This window comes from Hipposideros armiger, unplaced genomic scaffold, assembly GCF_001890085.2.
Source record: "Hipposideros armiger isolate ML-2016 unplaced genomic scaffold, ASM189008v1 scaffold_11, whole genome shotgun sequence".
NCBI lineage: Eukaryota > Metazoa > Chordata > Mammalia > Chiroptera > Hipposideridae > Hipposideros > Hipposideros armiger.
The window spans coordinates 2,043,536-2,065,301 of NW_017731361.1; the positions used below are offsets into that span (position 1 = coordinate 2,043,536).

A 21,766-nucleotide genomic window follows, 5' to 3' on the forward strand; every position below is an offset into this window, starting at 1 on the left:
CCCCCAATTCCCCAATAGAAATCTTAAAAAAAAAGGGGGGGAAATATTAAATATCATGAATAGCCAGGGTTTAAATACAGGATCTCAAGTTCCTCTGAGTATACAGATTGCCTTCCTGACCATGAATGCTACCCAGGTGCAGAAAGGCCCCTATGTTGCTACTTGAAAAGGGATAATTCACTTGGTATTTGTGCCTGTATTTAATACCCTAAGCGGTTTCAATGACTTAATCATGCACATTAAAATAATTTAATGGGATTTCCTACTTGATAAATGAAGTTAATTAGTCACCTACTACTCCCTGTTGACTTGATTTTTTTTATTTCCTGGTGAGTCTTAGGAAGATGATGAAGTGTAAAACATTTCAAAGTAGATTTTTACTCATTCCTTCTCTTTATCATCCTTTGGCAATGGAAACTGAAATTGTACTGGCAGGGTCACTGGTCTGTAAATATCCAAGCTGCCACCTACCATAGGTAGCAGTTAGTGAACACAAGTGCCCCTCTTCATTGCTCTGATCAAGTCTCAGGCCTCAGTCCTGGATCATATTAAGAGGAAAAACGAAAGCAGGGTGAGTAGGGGGCCCCAAGTATTGAGCGCTATCCTGTCACCTGTTTCAGGGTTGAAAGAAGCTACTGTCAATAGGCTTTTGCATTGAAAATTTGGATCACGTCTCAAATTTCAATCAGGAAAACAAAACCCCAGAAGAATAAATTCTGCATGCCCCAAAGGGACACTAATAGGAGGCTCAGTGCCTAGGAATTCACACAAAAGAAAACAACCTGGTAAGAACAATTAATTAAGAACTTTAAAAAGTGACAATGACTCCTGTTAATCTTTTTGCTTAATTGGGGTTTTAGGAACAGCTCCAGTTAATGAGCCTGTCAATATTCTCTTGGAAAAGAATTTCACTGAATTAACAAATTATAATACTTAGAATGTCTGCCTAGTAACATTTCTCTTTATTACTATTTTGGAACACTTAATGAGCCAACTTGCTGGATCATAGATTTGTCAATTTAGTATCTAAGGACTGGTTTAAAGGGGCCCCTGTTACTTTAACCCTCCCTGTTGTCCAGTAAAGTCCCTTGGGGGTGTGAGGATGTTCTGTTCTTATTTGGGTGACTGACTTTACTACCTGGGAAGGGGGGGATAAAATAGCCCTTGAAATTTGATTTTAAAATAGTTGTAGATTTACAGGAAAGTTGTGAAGATAGCACAAACAATTCCCATGTACCCCACACCCAGTTTCCCCTAATATTAACATCTTACATTAGTATGTTTGTCATAATTAATGAGCTAATATTGATACATTATTATTAACTAAAGTCCATACTTTATTCAGATTTCTTTAGTTTTTATCTTATGTACTCTATCTGTTCTAGGATCCCACTGAGGATATTACATATAGTCATCATGTCTCCTTAGACTCCTCTTGACTGTGACAACTTCTTAGACTTCCCTTGTTTTTGATGACCTTGAGTTTTGAGTCAGATATTTTATAAAAGTCCCTCAGTTAGGATTGAGTTTTTCTCATGATCAGGCTGGGCTTAAGGGATTTTGAAAGGAAAACCACAGAGGTAATGTACCCTTCCCATCACATACCAAGAGCACATACCAACAACATGATTTATTACTGTTGATGTTAGACTTGATCACCTAGCTGAGGTCTTGTTTGCCAGATTTCTCCACCTTAAAGTTACTCCCCTCCACCCAATACTGTACACTTTGCAATGAAGTCACTATGTACAGCCCACACAAGTTACTTGGAATTTTTCAAAAAGAAAGTGGTCTTTTCTCCCCCATTTATTCAATTTATTTATACTACTATGGAGTCGTGGATATTTATTTTATACTTCGGGAAATAATTCAATAATACTTCTTTTGTTCAGAGTGTTCCATCTTTGGCCATTGGGAGCTCTTTCAGTTGGCTTCTGTGTCCCTTCATATCATTGTGGGATTGTTGTTTTTAAGCACATCTCACTTTATGGCACTATGTGATGTTCTGGGCTCATTTTGTATCTTAAACCTGTCCCAATCTCTAAGTCAACTATTTATCCAAGGACCTTTGGTTCCTTTATTATTTAATGATATTAAGGAATGCAGATCTGGGTGCTAGATGTGCTTTTTTATTTTATTTTATTGGGGAACTGTTTTTCCAGGACCCATCAGCTCCAAGTCAAGTAGATGTTTCAATCTAGTTGTGGAGGGCACACCTCAGTGGCCCACGTGAGAATTGAACCAGCAACTTTGGTGTTATGAGCATTGCGCCCTGCGCTCTAACCACCTGAGGCAGCTGGCCATCCTAGATGTGATTTTTTATTTTTTTAAGCTGAGCCATCCTGCCACCTATTGGCAGCTCAGCAGCAGCTCAGCTCGGGCTGTGAACTGACGACCCTGTTGCTCAGAGTTTGCACTCTTGAGAGAGATCTTAACCAACTGAGCCACTCGGCTGGCCCTAGATGTGCTCTTGATACTGAGGTGTTGCTTCTAGGCCCTGTCAGCAGGTAAAATAATGAAATATTATGTGTGCCAACCAGGATCCATAAATTCATTGCCCTCTATATTCAATTAACGTTACTTTTTTTTTTTAAGATTTTATTGGGGAATTGAGGTAGAGGAACAGCATTGGGAATTGGGGAAGGGGAACAGACAAGTTGCTGTCCTTTTGAACTTAAGTCCAGTTGTGGAGGACGTCACTTCACTAGCCCATATTGGTATTATTGTGCTCTTCCCAGGTGAGGCAGATCGGTTGCTGGCCACTGGCAGTTCTCGCTGGCTGCTGGCCACTCACGGTAGCCTAAGGCAGCCCACTGCAACTTCACTGCAGCCTACGCCGTCGCCGGCAACTCACAGCAGCCCAGCTCCAGGTCGAGCTGTTGTTCACCATCTTAGCTGTAGAGGGCAGTGTTACTGGCTCTAATGGATCGGAATCGGGGCCCTGCTGCTCAGAGCTGGCGTCCCAAGCCAACTCTTAACCAATGAGTACTCGGCCCGCCGGCCTGCCTCCCTGTAGTCTTCTATAGCAGATGTTGCAGTCCCCAGATGATTGATTATTTTTACCTGATGAGCTCACAGTAGAAGATGGGAATTTTGTGTCAGCTGTTGATAAAAGGGAGGAGCCCAGCCCTAGTGTCCTAAAGAGTTGAAAGAGTAGAGGTACCCTCAAGGCACAGAGCCTCTGAGTTAGAATCTGGGCTTCACCAGGGTGGCAGATGGTAAAATTCCACTCCTTCCCCTCAGTTGTAATTCTCTTGAGAACTCCAGGGGCTAGGTAAGCTTGTAATACGCTGGCCACCCCAGCCAGTGATGGGTTGGATATGAGGCAGTGAACGGGAGGGGAAAGGGGTAGAATAGAAAAGTTCTATCCCAGCCTATACTACTCCTACTCCAATGGCACTGTATCCTTTTCTATATTGCGTTTCCATTTCTTGCCCCTGTATAGTAAGACCCAGTCATGATCTGTTCTTCCTTGGGGGTAGGGGGTGGGGGAACCTCTTCATATTTATGTAATTTCTCAATCCCTAATCTCCATGCGTGAGTTAGAGACAGTAACCTATGCTAATTACTCATCTTGTCAAAAAACTGGTCATTTAACTCCTACCCTTTTTATGGCTTTTATTAGCTGAGCTCAATGCTAGATATTGGGGATAAGTGATGAATAAGACCACAGTCCTTGCTCACCTTAGCATGGCCTCTCAGTTCTTGCACAGTCTATCCTTACCTCTCCTGCATTATTTATCTTTATCACCTTCAGATTCCTTTCTGGCCAAACTGGTTTATTTCAGTCTTTGATAAGCCTTTTGCTGCTGTCTCTGCACTTGCTGTTTCCCTCCCTATCTGGTTCCATCATCCTAATCCACTTTGTCTACTTTGAGATCTTACCTCAGACTGCTGCACTTCTGCAGAGAAGCCACTTTCCCTAACTGAGCACCCACTATATGTATCCTTACACCATGTTTTAACACAGAGCCAGACAGTCAGATGCCATGTAAGAGTGCTTTGAAAAGGTATTCACCAGCTTCTAAAGGTTTACCTCACTCCCATATAGCCAAGGAGCCTCAATTCTATGGGCAGCTAACTAAAGAGCCCCAGCTGGTAAATATTAATATCTATGTGTCATAATGTACCCAAAATAGAGTAAGGCCATAGGCATATCTTGCTTTTTAGTACCCCAGTAAGAGTAATGAGAGTGTTGGTTTTGTTCTTTTTTAAAAATTTTGAAAAAAAAGGTGATGGAAACAAAGGTGTCAGATTTCTAAATCATTGGCTAGTGGACCCTAAAGATACAACATACTGCACAACTATTTGAGAATAAATTTAACTTCAAAAAGTAATAAATGAAAATAGTGGATTTGCAGAGGACTTGTTAAAATTAGAGACTCTGTTAACTAAAATATATATGTGGGCTTTTGTTACTTCTTTTTGGTAATCTATAAATGTCTTTATAGTTACGAAAATATGTGAAACATCTCTGTGTAAATTTTAACTTGCAGAATCTTAACTAGCAGTCATTGCACTGACAAGTAGGTGCCAGGATAAAACTTATAACCAAATTTAAATGGAGAATTTTAACGTGTTTACTCTGGGGCTCTATAAAAATGAATAATCTTTGAATTTATGGTTTTGTTATTTTAGGATAAATATACTGCAGGACAAATGTGGCAATGTAGAATATTGACATTTACTATATGTTGACCATGTTCCAGAACTGCTAACTTCATTCTACACATCTCTTAATCCTCTCAACTGGACTACATGGTATATGTTGTTATTTGCCCAAAGTCACAGTTAGTGGGTCCAGGAACTACTGTGATGTTCATTGAATCTGGCTCCAAAGCTAGTCTTTCCAACTAATTCTCATAGTTATCTACTTGTCTTCTTCAATCATCAACCTCATTCAGAATAACATCTTTCACCTATTACAAATGCCAAATGCCTTGTTTCAGGACATCAGCATCTTAGCCACTCTTGCTGTATCTTGAGGAGGATTCCTTTTGTTTTTAACATAAACAGAACACATACTCACATACCCCTTAGCCTTTAAAAGGAGTCTCCATCTACCGGCCGAGTGGCGCGATGGTTAAGAACTGGCTTGGGATGCCAGAGGGCCCCGGTTCGGATCCCACATATGAGGGCCAGTGACACTGCCCTCCACAGCTAAGATGCTGAACAACAGCTCAACCTGGAGCTGGGCTGCCGTGAGTTGCCGGCAATGACGTAGGCTGCAGCCCCTGCTGCAGTGGGCGCCATAAGCTACCGTGTGTAGCCAGCAGCCAGCGTGAGCAGCCAGCATCCCTTATGAGCGGCCATCCAGAAGCCAGCGACTGATCTGCCTCACCCGGGAAGAGCACAATGATAATACCAACTGGGTCAGTGAAGCGACGTCCTCCACAACTAGACTGAAGAACAAAAGGACAGCAACTTGTCTGTTCCCCTTCCCCCAATTCCCCAACGCTGTTCCCATCCCCCAATTCCTCAATAAAAATCTTAAAAAAAAAAAAAGACATAATCTCCCTACATGCTAAAATGGCATTTACTAAAATTGTTGACTGTCCAGATTCCTAACATGGTAAAATTTATCTATTCCAAAAATCTATGTGATGCTTAATAGAGAAACCCTAGGAGTGTTCCTGTTGAAAAAAGAAAGAGCTTTGTTCAAGTGTACTATAAAAGGCAATTAGGCAAGAGAAGGAAATAAATGCATAGTGGGGAAAGAAGTAAAAATCACTTGTAGATGGTAAGTACTTGAATGCTATGGGCATCAACTAAAAATAGTTCATTGAAATAGCAAGAAATCTGTTTGAAGATAAACTGGAAGGAAAATAAAATCGAGGAATATTGAGGGAGACAAAAAAGTTATATATGAAGAAAACATGAAAATACTGACAAGACACAAATGAGACCTTAAATGGTAAGTTATACCATGTCGAAGAAATCGCAACATAAAAATAATTCTAAAGAAAACTAAGTTCTTTAAAAATCTGAATAAAAATAACAGTTTTATTTTTGGAAATAGACAAGTTGATTCTAAAATTCATTTGGAAAAATAAGAATAACCATAATGTACAAAATTAGAGTCATAAAGGAAAACTAGCCCTAAAAGATATTAAAACATTAACAGAAAGAAAACAGAATAGAACAGATACGAAATTCTAGAAATAGATCCTGAACCAAATTAAATTTTAAAAGTACAGGAAGAAAAGAAAAAAGTTTTTTCTTTGTGTAGTGGCTTTGCCTTCTAAGTTGAAAACAAAATGAAGAATACTTAAAAGTAATGGATGTGACTAGATTAAGTTCTGTAGGGAATAACATCCTAAACAACAACAAAAAAAACAACTAATAAAAGATGTTTGCCAAGGGTTAATTTTTCCTTATTACAATTTCTATAAATAAAAAAGTAAAAAGCTCAACAACCCAATAGGTACATGGGCAAAAGATACGACCATTTGAAAGACGATGCTTAACCCCAATTAAAGCAAATAAAATCATAGTTGAGATTTCCTTTTCCAGCAATCAGATTTTCAAATAGATTTGGATAAGTTATCAAAGGAACAGGGGAACGGGCACTCATTTCTTCAGAGAAAATTGGTAAAATCTTTAAGGAGGGCAAACTAGGTTTTTAAATTAAAAAATATGTATACTCTTACTAAACAATTCCACTGCAATCAAAAGAATATTTTGAGATGTGAAAATTATGATATTCCAATTTTAATGTTAAGAATACAGTCATGCTCATTTATTGACCAATTGTCTGTGACTGCTTTTGCACTAAAATTGCAGAGTATTTCTGACAGACCATATGGCCCACAAGCCTAAAATAACGTTTGTCCCTCCACAGAAATTGTGCCTGATCCTGGCTCTAGGACAGCACTGTATAATAAAAATTTCTGCAATGGCAGAAATGTTCTCCCAGCTGTCCACTAGCTAAATGTAGACAATAAGACTGAGATGAGTGTAGCTTATGGCAATTAGAAAGTGGACAGTGTAGCTCTAGAAAACAAGTTTATCTTAAACTACACATATACTTTTACATGTGTGGAATAATATATACATGACTTTTTTAATCACTGCTTTGAATAGCAAAAAGTAAATTGTAAAATGTTAGAACATTGGTTATATTTTGTACCATCCCTATAATGGAGTACTAGGCAGCTTTATTGGAAGATATCCAAGGAATTAAAAACAGTGTAGTATATAATCTTTAAGCTTTGTTTAGTGTATCACTGCATAACAAACCTTAAAACTTAGTACTGGTTTAAACAAGTATTCAAATTCTGTGGGTTGATTGGGCTCAGCTGGGTGGTTATGTTCCACATGGCTTGACTGGGGCTACAGCCATTTGAAAGCTTGACTTTGGGTAGCAGTTGGTCCTGGCTGTCACTTGCTGGCTCCACTGGAGCTGTAAACTGATGTGGCCTTTCATATTGGTTGGAATTCTCACAGCATGGCAACTGGGTTCCAAGTGGATAAAAGCAGATCTTAAAAGTCATTTCTGCATTCTATTGGTCAAAGTCAGTTACAGGGCCCTTCCAGATGCAGGCAGAGGGAAACTGATTTCACTATTCCATGAAAAGAGTGGAATTCATGACTATCTTTAATTCACCACAAGTGTATGTATGTGCACATACACACAAAATGTTTATATATTTATAGAAAATCCTTAGACCACACAAGAAGTGGTTGATGATGGTAGCCTTTATGTAGGGAAATAGAAGTTGGGAAAACTTTAAGCCCCTTTCCCCACCTCCACCCCCATGCCACTACTAAAAGGGCCACTGGTTAACAGCTTTCTCTTTTTCAATAGTCTAAAGCATAAAAATGACCTACTTCTAGGCCATTAAACCTGATTTTAAAATAACTAGATTATGGACTGCCAGGAGAGTCTGAGATCACAGCTCTGCTGAAGGCAGTACAGTATAATGCTGAAAAGCTCTGGGTTTGTGTTCATATAGAACTGGGTTTGAATCCTGGCTTTTTGTCACTATTTAGCTTCATATGACCATAGGCAAATTTTTAATCTCTTATGTAAAATAGGAATAATGGCACTTTACCTTCTAAATTATGATATATCAGCTGCTTATTGATTGTGTGGAGTCAAAATATGTGTCCTCAATCATTGTGCCTCCTGTGCTCAAAATTACAAATGGCCTTCACTATCAGCTCAAATCCAGACTATCCTGGTGTTTCCCCACTTTGCCCCCACCCCCATCCCATCCCTTCTACATTGTCCTTCATGAAATAGGCATTTGATGACCGGAATTTTGTATTAACTTTGGTTTCCAATGTGTATTGTTGCTGATGAGTCACTGAGCAGATCCTCAATAAATAATTACTCAATTGAAAAAGTTTGATTTTTCTTTTCTGTGTGATCACCAGATGGCATTACAGCCTATACAAAAGCAAGGGTAAGTGCATATCTGAACTAAGATGCATTCATGTTTTTGTCTCCAGAACAGCAGAGCCGCATGTGTCATCTAAATAACTGAGGACAACATAAAGGGAAGTCTTAGCCAAGATCAGTTGGAATCAAAGGCTCACAGAGTAGGAGGCAGATCTGGCTTTGAGTGGAAGGAAGACCGAAGATTTACTAAAGAATTAGGATCCCCAAAATTTCATTCCAAAGCTAACTATATAGTGGGCTTAAACTTATTTAGGGGAGGCCCAGGCCTTGAATTCTACTTAATGTTTTCTCAAAACCTGTAGAAAATCATACAACATACATGGAAATGGAAATGTGGAGTTGCAGTTCCACTCTTCACAATGGCTACTTAAAATTTTACCCTGGTACAATTCTAGACCTCTCAACAGATGACTTAGTCACAGAAAATTGAAGTCACCTGACTAATTCCCATGTCTTCAAACAATGAAGAGTCAGCACCATACTCCCCATACCTCCAGTTACAGTAAAAGCACGTCTGTCTTCCTCGGATCCCGTTCTTTTAGGAGCATTCATTATGAGTTTAAAAAACAGGGAAGAGATAGTTCCCTGTGTTTTTTTTTTTTCAACCAATCCTTTCCTAAGATAACCATCCTGCCAACATAATTGTGCTTGAAACTTCCCATAGTAAAACAAAAACCTTCAACCCTGGTTTCTCCAGTCTCAGCCAAACTTTTTCTGCATTGGGTAGTTTCCATCTTCCTGCTTTCCAAATACTCAGCACCTCTGGTCTGATTTCTTCCACTTTGCCAGAAGCAACTCAATGTTAAGGACCATGTTGCTGAATCTTTTGTAGCTGATTTTAGGCCTAGTCTTGACTTTAAGGTCATTTGACCCCGTTGATCAGTTTGTCCTTTGAGTATTTTGGCTGTCAAGACAGCACACTGTGTGCCTCTCCTTTTTCCAATATCTTTTGCTCCTGCCAACCTCCCTCCCTTAATACACCCTCCAGCCGCCACCTCCATACTTGGTCTCCTTTGCCATTCAGCTCTACCTGATAAGTTTCTCAAGCCTTGGTCCTAATGTTACCAGAGAGTAGGCCCTTCTCGACGCCATTTCTGGGCTAGGTTCCCGCACCAGGGGTCAAACCTGAGCCTCAAGGAAAACTGGATACAGGTTAAAAACAATATTGTTTATGATTAAAAAACTGATTTATAGAATAATTTAGAAGCTAAAAAACTTTAAGAAAAAGGAAACTTAAAATCAGTGGAGGGGCTACTCACTTGGCCCGTATCACTAAGGCCTCTCTATTCAGGATATTAGCAACTCATTGCTTCCTTTATAGCAGCTAAAATTAGTCCTAACACACACCCTTTTACCCTAAGCTCAAGACCCATAAATACCACTTAAAATGGATGCCAAACTGAACTTGCCTTATTGTCTCCCCAGCTGAAATATCTTCCAGTGTTCCTTAATAACACTGCTAACCCTAGAGTTGTCATTTATCCATGACACTTCTCTCCATCTACTCTATCCAATCAAATTAACAAGACTTGCTTTTTTGTCTTACATGATTGCTTTTTCCTACTGGCCCCTAGTCTCCCATCTTTGTCCTCTCCACTATCTTCACAGTGGACCCAGGACAATTTTTCAAAGAGGCGAATCTGATTCAGCACACTTAAGATTTTTAAAATTTGAGTGCCAGTATTCAGGACTTGTACTCACTAATTTACTTAATACTTCAGGTGACCGTCCCTTTGTAATTGTATTTGAAACTCCAGGGAAATGGCTATTGCCTTCAGCCTTAACTGCAATTTATGAGTCCTCCTTAGGTTTTTCCACACGTGGTATTCCTTTGCTCATCCAGAGCCTGTTATCAGTCTCAAGAGTGTTTTACATTCAGTCAAATTCACCAGATGGTGGCGGCGGTCTTTTCAGTGAGATGGGTTCGCTGGCTTTCGCCTCAATGACCCTCCTGCACAGAATTCCTGAGATTAAAAACCAGCCAAATTGGTATCGTCTTCCCCTTCCTTGTGCTATCTACCAATCGGCAAACAATCAGAATAGCAATAGGGTCTAAGCCAGGGACTTCCGCGACTAGCTGATAAGACACCCTATTTAAATTTTACACCAGGCAATTTAGGGGGTGGTAAAAAGCTTTTTTGGGAAATGGGACTCGAACTCGTACGATGTGGCTTTCTCCATTTCCCGCCACAGGCGGGCTCCCGGATGAGAGAACAACGACCGCCGCTGAGAGCATCAGTGAAGTGCTTGCGCTCCGTAGGGGGAGGGGCCTGGGCGCGCAGAAACAAGACCCAAGGTGGGTGGGGGCAGCCTCTCGCGAGAGTGGGTTTGTTCTTGGTCTGCAGCCGCTGCTGCCACCTCTTACCAGCGCCGTTGCTGCGGGGGATTGTGGGATCCTCCGCGTCCCGCTCGCTGGGAGAGGTACCTCTCCTTTTTCTCTCTCCCTTTCCTTAAGGTAGGCGTGAAGCGGGTAAGAATCGGGGTGGGGTGGCCGGGGGCTCTCCGCGTCCGCCGGGAGGAGGCAGCGATGGCGACAGAGGCTGCGGGGAGCCGGTGGCGCGCCTTTCTTGCTCGCTCCCGCCCGCTCTGCCTTCCTCCGCGCTGCGTATGTGAGCCGCCTAATCGGCGGCCGCCATGTTAGGAGCGCAGTGGCGGCGCAACCAGCCTCCTCGGGTGGCGGAGGTGAGCGGTCCTCGAGGGATAGACGCGGTCAGCCAAGGGCCCAGGGTGTGGCGAAACAGTCGGGGGCGCCGAGAGCAGCCGATCGGCTGAGCGTCCCGCGTCCTGGGCTTGCTGTCGGCGGGGGCGGGACAACGAGCCCGTTACACGAGCTGCAGCGCTGAGGGAAAGGGAGGAGCGCTGGAGGCCTGAGGGACTCACTGTCCATAGGGGCCTGCCGTTTGGGGAGGATAGTTAAGATAGCGAAGCTCTTGCATAGCGCCACTCCCATATACATGTTTGCTTTTTATTCCCCTTTGCGCCTGAAAATGTGTCCCAAAATGGAGGATTTCGCAGAATCTGAAAAGCTTAGCCGTTTGAGCAGCGTTTTTGGTGTCATGGCCTTCGCTCTGCTCCTAACCCATCGCTGCATAGCGCCCCCTAAGACTCCCCTGTCCTCCCACACATGCGCGCGCGACTTTAGCCGAACCTCAGAAACAACCTCTCCCCACCCCCATCGCTTAAAAATGGCCGAAAAATTGAAACGTTAACGCTTGTTTTCCGTATTGCGTCGTGGATAAAGCCTTCTGCAGTACGCTGCGAGGCAGGAGATTGTTACTTGTTTGGAGAGTCACTTCACATTCCTTTTCCCTTTATTAAAATGCTATCAGTCTAGGTTACTCCAGAGAGGATCGTTGAGGTGTGGGACCTTCCGGTTTCCAGACAAAGGGTTTGGAGTATCGTGGTGTAGTCCCATCGTTGTTCTTTTCATGCGCTGTGCCATGTTCTGTGTTCCACAGGGACTTTCCCATTCACCGTGGAGGGCTATCTCCTATATGTTTATATTGCTTTGTCGCCCTACTTTGTGGAATATTCCTGTTGGATCAGTTACAATTTTCCAGCCAGATATTTCTACAATGGTTATGGCGATTCCGAAATGTCTAGTCTTTCAAGCGCCCTAGAATAATGAAGAGTCGTTGATTTTTCCATGTCGTAGTCATGAGATTTTTGCATTGATGCTGCGTTTTGCTTGTTGAACAGAGCGTGGTTTAAGGTTTTTAAATAGTAAGACACAGTTTTCTCCCAGGTAAATTTAAACAGTTCTCTGCAGGCAAAAATACCTTAAGCTTAAATATTCAAAGGGAAATTTCCTTTTAAAAAACTCAATGGTTCGGTCATCTAAGCAGCCTAGCGACGTAATTTTTCAACATTAGTATTGTTTTAGTAATCAAGAAGGCGGGGTAAACAGGTTTTGTTGAAAAAACGCTCTGTGGTATGCCTTTCCACTTAACTAGCATGTTTTTACAAACTTGAAATTGAACACAATTGAAGTACTACATGAAGATTTTTCTGGTTGGTTATATAAGATTTGGAAAAGCGATCATTAGCCAGAAGGTGTTTGTGTTGAAGTGCTTTAAATTTACATTTCTTCCTTACATCTAACGTTACATGCTTATAACATTAGTATATACTTTACAGAAAGGAAGTTTTCACTTTATCATCTTTACATATCTCCCTTCTCACTTATGTGTAAGTGGAGTTGCTTTTACATAGCATTTTGAACTAATTCGGAAGGATTTAACCACCCTTGATAAAACATTGTGTATGTTAAAGGAGTCTTTAAACATGCTAATATTAGGGAAGTGTAACTAATATAAGTCCGTTAATGATAACAAATTTTAACGATTGAGGAATGCAAAGAAAATGTTTTTTACATAATTTTAGAAATAAAATGGAGTTCAAATCCCTAATTTTATGGAAGAGAACATTTAAGTCCAAGGATGCAGTGGCAGTGTTGCCAGTGCCTTCTAGAATGCTTGCATCTTGATTGGATACTTGAGTTAGACTCTTCATGTGTTAATAAATAGGCTTGAAAATGAAAGGACTATTCTTACAGGAATGTATCCTAAGGAAATAGTGTGTTAAAGATTTATGTATATAAATGTTAATCTCAATTATTAAGCATGTTCAAAATCTAAAAGATTCAACATTTGGAAATGAATTATAATGTGGCCATCAAATAGCAATCTATACAGCTATTTAAAACAATGTTTAAAAAGGAGAGTAATGATGGGAAAATGATAATGAAATATGGTATTAATTGGAAAGAAAATGTAATAAAACTGCTGCTGCCAAATTTAATATATTGTTGTTTAAGGGACATGTAAATAAGCATAAAATGAGAAATATACCTCAAAAATATTTGCTCTAGATGTTGGTGCTATGGGTAATTTGTATTTCCCTGTCGTTTCTTTGAAATTTCCACCAAAAAAAATTATGTTTGCTTTCGTAATGGGGGGGTAGAGGGCATTTCTTGTAGGTGTTAGAACTGCTTAATACCAGAATCTCAAGTTATTTTGTATTTTAGGATCTCTTGTATTTTTGAGGGGAATTGAGATAGAAGTGAGCCAGGTTCTTGAAGTCTGAAGTGCAGTTTTCAAGTGACAAAAAGTTGTTTGCTATTATAACAGAAATCTGGAGACATTCTTATGTAAAAATGTTGTTTTCCATTATTGTGACTAATGCTAATTAGGTTACAATAGGAACTGCACCCATTAACTACTTCAAGAATGACCAAAAAACAAAGAATTGGATAATGGTTTATTAGATGTTCTTAGAACATTTTTTAGTTAAAAGTACTTTGTTTTTATATATCGCTTAGTTAGAATTGCTTTAAAAGTATTCCACACTTGTGGCAAGTTTCTGAATGCACTTGACTTGACTTTGGGATAGACAATTCTAAGTTGCTTGGGTAGGATAGAAGGGTTGTAAACTGTAGTTTTGCGTACATGCTGCGCAGTTATTCCAAGGTTAACACTGTCCTGGAAATCGTTGAAATTTATAATTCTTTGCTATGTAGTGGACGTTCTCATTGGTTCAATTAAAAAATTTAAAAAAGCTATTCTAAAGTTTAAAGGCTAATTGATACAAAATCCTTGCTTTTTTTCTGGAAAGTTTTGAAGATGGCATGTCTCTGGCATTCTCTTTGATCTAGAGTCTCACTAGCCTGTGGTTGGTTGTTGGTACATATCTTTAGGTAGAATTGGGTTAGTAAGAAAACAAGGAGGGTAACAATGGGCGGGAATGAGGTATAGTTCTTCCCAGCTACTGCTATTGGATAAGAAGTACAAAGGGGGAAAACATCTATGGTGCATGTCATAGTGGGCAGGCAGTAAATGCAACAAGTATGGAAAGCAGTCAATTGATATTAGGGTCTAAATAGGATCTTTGATTTGCAGTATCATAGATAGTTCATGAAAGTACAGAACTTTCTAATTTTTCAAGGTGATTTGTATGGGTTCCCCCTCATAACCCTTTTGTATGAATTACTAGGATATTAAACATCTTCCTTTGGTAGAGTAGCCCATAGAAGAATCTATACCATACGTGAAAATTTCAAGTGAAGCATTTGAGCACCTGATTTGTGCAATAGTTGGGAAAGGAACCGCAATATCAAAGAAATACAAACATTTGTATTAAAATATTGTTGCTGTGAGGTGTGAGACATCAGAACAATTTTAATACTTAACTGTGTGCCCTTGTATGGTCAATGGCAGGGGTCTGCAAACTTTTGAGATGGAAGAGCCACTGGGGTCAGCAAATTGTGGCTCTTTGGGTATGTACATGTGGTTCTGAAGTAAAATTGAAAATGAATAAAACTATCATAGTTTCATTTATGAAAAATTTCTTTTTAAGATTTTATTGGGGAATCAGGGAAGGGGAACAGACAAGTTGCTGTCCTTTTGTTCTTCAGTCTAGTTGTGGAGGACATCGCTTCACTGGCCCATGTTGGTATTATCATTGCACTCTTCCCGGCTGAGGCAGATCAGTCGTCAGCCGTTGGACAGCCGCTCACACTGGCTGTCGGCCATTTACAGAGCCCACTGCAGTCTGCGCCGTTGCCGGCGACTCACGGCAGCCCAGCTCCAGGTCGAGCTGTTGTTCACCATCTTAGCTGTAGAGGGCACAGCGTCACTGGCCCATGTGGGATCCGAACCTGCAGCCCTTCTTCTCAGAGCTCGCACTCCCAAGCCAACTCTTAACCAACGAGCCACTCAGCCGGCTCCGTTTATAAAATGTTTAAAGGATATTATTCACATAATGGTGACTATGTAAAAATATATTTACAGATCTCGAATAATTTTTAAATTGTTGTGAGGGACAGAATTGGCTCTTACGGGGTCGGCAAACTTTTGAGACGGAACCTACCCAAAGAGCTGCATGTGGCTCACAAGCCTCAGTTTGCCGACCCCTGTCTGGGAAACACCGTGGAGGAGGAATTTTTACACGTAAGCCTCAGGAGACACTAAGAAATATTCATAGCAGCATTCTTGGTAAGATAAAAAATTGGAGACAGCCTAAATGTTCATCATCTGCAGAATAGATGTGTGTGTGCCATAATGGTATCTATATTGCAGGGAAAGTGTAGGTTTAATTAATGTATAAATCAGGTGTTTTAAAGCAAGTAACAATACATACATATTAAGTCAGTTTGTAAAAGAAAAATAGAAATGCAAAATTAACATGTTTTTTAAGGATAGGTATAAAGTGGTAAAACAAAAACGGGAATACAGAAGGGAAAGAGGAATGCATTGGAAATTGATAGGTAAAAGGTATCTAAGGTCTTGTTAATGTTCTGTTTCTGAACTTGTATGTTCGTATACGCAGTGGTTTGTATAATGTATTATATAAAGTGGGGGTGCTGGGCCATAAGAATAACTAGTATTACATGAAGAGAGGAGAGACACATTCCAGCTAATTATATTTGCTTGATTACTGAGCAGTCTGCTCATAAAATGACCTCTCTCATAAGGTGTTGTAGTATAGTGGAAAGTGGGTTTAGATAAGTTAGGACGCAACCAGTATATGAAAGGCATTGAAAACCAAAGTGTGGACTTCATGTGGTAAGTAGTAGGGAGTGGTATGTTTCTGAGCAGTAGAGTTTAAGATAATGAGTGATGTTTTAGGACGTTTATATTGAAAGAATGAACATGGATGCAAAGGAGGCCAGCTGAAAGGCAGGACTGAAGATCTCCAGTAAGATTATGGCAGAGGAAATAGAAAGGTAAGGACTTTGTTTGGCGGATGAGAAGGTAACTTAAAGGTAGATTGGCAATAGAGTATGAAGGAAGGTTTATTTTGTCCACTTTCACTAGAATTCACTTTTGGTTTTCAATCTTATTTGTCTAGGTTACTTACTACCAGTCTTTAGATCTGGTCTTTTAAAAACTGACTTCTAGTTCAGTAACAAAGTTCAAATATGAATATTGGCTTTAAATAGAAATGGGTATAGGACATTGAGGTTGATATATAAAATGAGTACAGTACAAGCAAAAGGTTTATAAGCTCTTTATTCGGATGTCTCTGGGTCAGTCACTTTCTCTAGAGTTTGTTTTCTCATTGATTGTGAAGATCAGATTACATAGAAGTAGGTAATTATTGTGTGTGCTTACCATGTGCCAGATACCATTCTAAGTGTTTTATGTGGACTCATTTATTAAATCTTTACAGCCTTATGAAATATTTTTTTGTTCCCATTTTACATATGAGAAAACAAACTGATGTTAAGTAATTTGCCCAAGGTTTTCAGATCAAGGTGTTTGGGCTCCAAAAATCTCAGTATAAACCAAATCAAAAGCTGTACAGGTGTTTGTGGAAACCGAGAGAGTAGAACATAAAGTGAGTGGAGAGGAGAATCTTAAGGGTGCAGAATGGTTCCTTGAGGAAAACCACTAGTTTTGCTTTTAAGTAAAGAGTAGGCCAAGTTAGTATCAATAGATTAAAATCAAGAGTCAAAATTGTCAGGTAAATGGAGTGACTTTCTATCCTGTAGTATGGGTTTTCTAGAATCAGTTTCTTTGATTGCTTTAATCTGAAAATTATTTAATATCTAATTCAGAGTCACTAGGAAATATTTCTAAAGCTAGGAAGAAGGAAAATATTCCAAGTCTGAATAGGAATCCCTTCTTCTGATTAACATGTTTTCTATTTTAGCAGCTGAAAACTCCCTGCAACAGTTTTATCATTAGCCTAAGAACCGAGAAGTGGGCTAGAGATTGAATCCAGGTCTGTAAGATGAAGAGCAGTAGTCTTAAAGCATTTTTAAATATTAATACCTGTTTTGGCACTGTTTTACGATGTTTACTCTTTTCCTATTGTGTGATGAGGCCCATTTTACATGTATTACTTTGTACAAAACTGAAATTAATAGAGCTCTAGGGCTTTATTTCCTAAGGGGTTTACTATTTAAATTAATTAGTAGTTTATTTTATTTTTACAAACCTTTTAAGTCACTCATAGGTATACCATAGTGAGATGAGATTATGACATTGAGGAATGCACATTAAAGTACATATAAGATTTTTAAGTTGCTCAAGCTCTATATAAAAAATTGAATAGTTCATTTAAAAAATCAAATCTTTAAATGAAATCAAGTTTAAAATATTGAGAAAAGATATAGTGGTGTGATGGTAAATTTTAATGTTAGTTTTAAAATGGAAACTATGCTGATAAGTTATTTAGAAAACCATTATAAAACTAATAAGTGAGAAAAATTTAAATACAGCATAATTAACCTAACCCTGTATTTTAATTGGAAATGAGTTGGCACTTGGTTTAAATGTTCTGACCACAGGGATCGGCCGAGTGGCTCAGTTGGTTAAGAGTTGGCTTAAGAGCATGAGCTCTGAGCAACAGAGCCGCCGGTTCGATTCCCACATGCATCAGTGACGCTGCGCCTGAGCTGAGCTGTCACTGAGTTGCCAACAGGTGGCAGGATGGCTCAGCTGGTGTAACAACAAGATTGCCTGTTCGATGGTGGGCTATGCCCACCTGCAACTAAGACTGAACTTGGCAGCTTGAGCTGAGCTGCCACCTGGATGACTCAGTGGATAGAGCGTGCACTCTTTAACAAAGAGGCTGCCAGGTTTGACCTCCCACATGGGATGGTGGCTACGCCCATCCACAACTAAGATTGAAGAACAACAACTTGGCCAGTCCCCTTCCCCAATTCCTCAACACTGTTCTCTTCCCCCAACCCCCCCAATAAAATCTTTTTTTTTTTTTAAGTTAAAAAGTTCTGACCACAGGAATCAGTGCTTTTGTGTGATTGATAACAAAAATTAAGCACCTACCTTTCCAAATGACACTTATTTGAAATAACTAATAGCTATCCCTAACATCTATTGGTGACAAGATTAGAACATTCTTACTGTATTGATATTGTTGGTTGCTATCTTAAACATATTTGGGATATTCTCACATGAATAAGATCACAAGTTTGACTTTGATGGAACATTAGGAAAATCTGAAAATTTCTTGCACCCTTTGTGGTTTTAATTCAGAAGGGGAAAATACTGAAGAAACTATAGTTTTATAGCTGTTGTTTGTGAGTTTTTATGTGAGATGAAGATTAAAATAATGTCAACATGAAGATTTTTTTCCTGAGTATCTCTACAAGGATTTTATAGTTCTCTCACCTTAAAATCAGTTGTTTTAAAGAAGTAATTCACACAATTGAAAACATAGCTAAAGATCCCCGTGGTGGTAGAAGATGCTTTTAAAACGTGGAATTTTTAAATTTTGGATTTAGAAGCTTTAGATTTTTTTCCTATATCTTTGAAAGAACTAAAGTCTGCTTATGGTCATTTTAGTAATCCTGCTAAATAAATAACCCTCTGGAAGAAAGAATAATAGGACTAATAGGTAATCTTTATTTTACATAGAAGAAAATCTAGATACAGAGCAACCATTTGCTTCTGTTCTCCATGAACTTTCTGAGTATGTTAAGCTTTGTTTTCTGAGATATTTTTGTATTCCAGTTCTTTAATTGGAGATGAAAATAAATCCAGTAAAAAATATCAGATAGGTTCATGGAGTGAGAGGGGTTGAATGTTAACTGAAACTTATTTCTTAACCATACATAAACAGATATTTGTTCAGATGTTGAACATGAACATATTTAGTAGCATTTACAATTATTAGGTCATGAACTAGCTTTAAGCTCTTGGTTAATTATTTAGTAGAATTGTCTATAAAAATGAATTTTAAGCTGTTCATTAAGTAAGAATTTGAGTATTAGGTTATAGTAAACAGCATTTGTGAAGCCTAATTATGATGTTTGGCATTCTTTTTTAGTGTTTTCCTGATTTGGAGGTGGAGGTACTTTCTTTTTTGGAAGTGAAAGGTTTTACATTGATGCACATTTAAAATTTATTACACAAAGATTTTAAATGCGTAAATTAGATTTTGATGTCATACTTTACATTAATCTCAAAGGAACTGTTTTCAAACTTGATTAATCTTGAGTAAAATATATTATAAAATGGAAATTTTATAATTATGGAAATAAAACACAGTAAAAGAAGCTAATCTTTTTAAAAATCTTTAGTAATATAGTAAACATCTCAGAAATGTACTAACTTTAATAGGCAGTAGGTCTTACTACAATGAGCCTTTTAAAATGGTGTGTCTTGTGTTTACCATTGAAACAAGAAATTGTTTTCATAAATGCTCTTTAAACTGTTTTCAAGTCCAATTTCTTCTAATAAAAAAAATTTAAGAATTTCGTTATTTGTGTTTCAGTCAAAGGTCTGACTTTTAAAATTTAAGTTCCTTTTCAGTAATACCATCTCGTGTCCTTGTGTGGGGCTGCATATAAGTTAAAACTCTGAGTCAAAAATATTAAGGTTATTCTTAATGAAATTACAAGTTGTCGTGGAATATACATTGTTTGTCTTGACCTTTTTCTGAGTTTTTCTGACATCCATTTTCTGTTTTGTCTTTAAGGCTATCATCTTTTACCTTCTCTTAACCTTTCTTTTTGCAGAATCACTGTTTTCATTGTATATTACAGAGAAAAGTGAGATCTCTGCAATCCAACAATCATTTCCTTAAAATATGATCAATTAAAAAATTTTACACATGATCATTATAGTATTGTATAATTTCCCTGAAGGAAAAGAATAGTTCTTTCAAAAAACTTGCTTTTCAATAATACAAAGCTTTGGCTATGACACGAAGGGCAAAACCACAATTAATGATAACCTTGGTACTTTGAAATACTGATTTTGAAAAACCCTCTAAAAGTTTTGATCTTTTAAAATAAAGTATATATGAAAAATTTGAGGGTTCTACCAATTTTTTACACAGTATATCAACTGCCATTCTGTATGGCATTTATAAGACATATCAAAGAAACTTTCATCCAAAGAAGTCCACTTAACTCTCATCTTTATTTTATTAGTCTTATCTTAAAGCCCAAGTAGTTTACCTAGCATCCAAAACAGTTTCTTTGGTGTCTTCTCAAATTCATCTTTCTTGGTGTGCAAAAACATCTGTAATTCCAGTCACCTCTGATAGCATTTCTGTGTCTTTTTAACTTTGTTACATCTTTTTGTAAAATTTAGTCCTGCCTGTAACTTTTTTAATACTTCTTCTGCCACTATTTGTCTAGTGTTTCCTTGCTTTATTCTATCATTAGTGGGATTGGCCCCATAATAGACTTGTAACTGTTGAATAATGCCTGTTTTTTTACTGTAATAAAGTTTAATATATTGAACTTTCAGTGCTTAGATGTATGGGTGATCAGATGTATAAAATTTAACAAAGCCTCCAGGTAGAATTCTGTAGCAAACAACTTAAGACTTCTGTATGTAGTTGTGATTATAAAAAGCTGTTTCATCAAGGATATTTGTTATGTACATCATTTAACTAATATTTTGAGAATCATACATAAATGCTTTGCAAATTCTTCCATAACAATTTCTGAGGTAAAGTAACGATTTAAGAACAATGAAAATTCATCTGCAAACACATCTTGGGTGATTTTATTCAGAATTTAAAATTTCCAGGTGATTGTGGTTATTCTTGTGAAAAGTTTACAGAAATCTGTGCAAGCAAGATCTCATTTTCATTTTTACATGTTTGGAGTTCTAAAGGTTCTGAAGCCCTGAGCATTAAAGAGTGTTGGTGGATGCTAACTTGGGGAGTTTCACTTCTTTAAATCACCTATACTTCCTGTACCTGGGTTTTTTCTTGGGAAGTCTCTTATTTCTGTACTGACCATACTTAGTTCTCCTTACCTTGTAAGATTAGAAATGAAATAAGTACTGCCTGATACAGGATGGACAGTAAGAAGGCAGTTGGCTTAAATTTGTGCTGAAATCCTTAAACTGTAGGAAGTCACTTATTTTTCTTCACATCTGTCTTCACCTCAAATTGATTTTGCTGCATAAAGGTCTCAGTTACTGTGTTTGGTCTTAGATCTTATGCTAGGTACTTATCACCTAAACTTCATTTACTTGTGATTTTACTTGGTTCTTTCTGATAGCTACAATAGGTCTCATTTTCTAAAGCAGAATACAACTGATTCATCTTTGACTTGCTGACATTGATTTTTTTTGTTTTTTGTCTTCTGGAACTTAAGCATCATATTATAGGGTGTATTTTTATTCTTCTGAAAGAAGAGACCCATCTATATTTTTACTGAAATTTTGATGTACTCAGACATCTAACCCTTCAATTGAAATGTTTTTAAATTTAGTATGAAATTCCCTTTAATAGTTAAATGTTAGCATGAAAGACTACTTTTTAAATATATGCAGGCTCTGCATACATCTGGAATCTGTTTAAGATATATAATAAATTCCTTGTAAGTTTGAGATCTTAAATGTTTTTTTTTTAATCAACATGATGCATAAGTTT

The 21,766-nt window shown here is 38.3% G+C and overlaps 1 protein-coding gene across 10 annotated transcripts in view; it reads left to right on the forward strand.

The window, feature by feature from the left end:
• The window catches only part of MATR3 (matrin 3), a 45,899-nt gene that overhangs the window by 6,573 nt on the left and 17,560 nt on the right, over window positions 1-21,766 (forward strand). Inside the window, exon 1 of one of the 10 annotated variants that reach the window (XM_019662060.1) lies at window positions 10,708-10,859. The exons of 2 other annotated variants lie outside the window; for them this stretch is intronic. Coding sequence is in view for 2 of the 8 variants with exons in the window: in XM_019662092.1 (XP_019517637.1) it covers window positions 11,039-11,086 (48 nt within the window). In the remaining 6 variants the exon portion in view is untranslated. Of the gene's footprint in view, window positions 1-10,707; window positions 11,087-21,766 lie in introns of those variants that run through there. 7 more of the 10 variants (XM_019662076.1, XM_019662032.1, XM_019662071.1 and 4 more) reach the window with 7 other exon arrangements.